Source organism: Cebus imitator, unplaced genomic scaffold (genome assembly GCF_001604975.1).
Source record: "Cebus imitator isolate Cc_AM_T3 unplaced genomic scaffold, Cebus_imitator-1.0 Scaffold3518, whole genome shotgun sequence".
NCBI classification, from domain to species: domain Eukaryota; kingdom Metazoa; phylum Chordata; class Mammalia; order Primates; family Cebidae; genus Cebus; species Cebus imitator.
In genome coordinates this window covers 3,594-4,946 of record NW_016110833.1, presented here as the reverse complement: position 1 = coordinate 4,946, position 1,353 = coordinate 3,594, and the positions used below count along the sequence as shown (strand labels likewise).

Here is a 1,353-nt window from a genome sequence, read left to right as displayed (position 1 = left end):
TGACAACCAGAATGATATTCCGTCAGCCAGATTTTTAAACTTCCTGCACTCTGAAATTTCTTCTTTTGTCAGCTAAAACTATTTTCTGGGTCAGTTTTCTTAGGTGAGCCTTGTTCACATTCAGTATTAAAACCAATGCTGACATTTATTATTTTGGTTTCATTTTTCTTTTTGCATCTTTATGTTTCTTCCAACAATCCATAGGAAGGTTGTTTGTTCTGACCTCCCAAGAGTTTCTGCTAATATTATTTCCTACTCCTCTCCAGAAGAAGTCAGAACTTTGAAGTCTCTCATCATTCTTAGAGAAAAAGAAAAATCTAGTGGTCGCTTTCTCAGGTAATGATGCTTCTCCAGGACTGGACTTTTTGTGATCCGTTTCTTCAGTAACATCTTCCTCTTCTGAACTGCTGTCTTGGAAACGAGGGTCTTCCTGCCAGACAATCTTTCCAGGTTTCACTGCTTCAACTCTGTAGGTCTTTTCCTTTACATCTTTAGTGCCTGAATCAAAAAAGGAGAATGTGAAGCCACTGGGCTGCTCAGCCCCACTAGTCAGAGCTGCAGGGTCGTGGATTTCCTCAGGTTTCTCTTTACCACAGTCCTCTTCCTTTTCACTGGTATATTTTGTAGTTTGGAATATTTCTTTCAGATCCATAGCAATGCTATAATACATTTCTTTAGATACCTCAGGTAGCTTCTCATCTTCCTCCCTTTTCTTTTTTCGTTTTGCTTTACTTTCTTTTGGTTTATCATCTCTTTTTCTTTCATAGGTGGCATGGTCTTGCTTCGTTGGATCATAACGTATGATGTCCTTAAATTTCTTGGCAGCTACCGATCCTTTGTTTGTAGAATTGCTTAAGTTGATTTGCAAAACACTTTGCGCAACATTCAGGGCTTTCTTTTTGTCTTCAGCAAGCTCTTCTTCTTCAGCAGTTTTCTTTTCATTTACCTCTTCCTGTTCCTCTTCACTGTCACTTTCTAGAAATCGAGAGTCCATGCGGAATCTGTCATCAGCGCCAAAGTGAGACTGTAAATCCATGAGCTTCTGTCCAGCTCTGCCCTCAAACTGAGGTTTAATTTTGAACCTGTCACTGTCATCTTCAAAATCAGATTCCTCATCATCACTGCTATCAAACAGCTTCCCCAATGTTTCACCCATAGACTCTTTCACACTTTCCTTTCCTGGATGGCTCTGCTCCTGAGTTGATGTCTCCTCTGTTTCACATTCACTGTCAGAACCAAAGATGATGTGCGTTGGCTTATCCTCTAGATGACTATCCAAATTTGCCAGAGCATTATGCACCAGCTTCTTTTGCACTTCTTTTACTTTTTGCCTTGCTTCCAAGGCTGCCAAAC

The 1,353-nt window shown here is 40.3% G+C and overlaps 1 protein-coding gene across 1 annotated transcript; it reads right to left on the bottom strand.

Moving 5' to 3' along the window:
* Window positions 1–20: 20 nt before the first annotated feature.
* Window positions 21–1,351, bottom strand: LOC108299259 (nucleolar protein 8-like; the record flags this gene model as incomplete). Its single annotated transcript, XM_037735983.1, has 1 exon — window positions 21–1,351. A coding segment is annotated over one exon (1,203 nt), but the record flags the coding sequence as incomplete, so codon positions are not given.
* Between the last annotated feature and the right edge of the window lie 2 nt (window positions 1,352–1,353).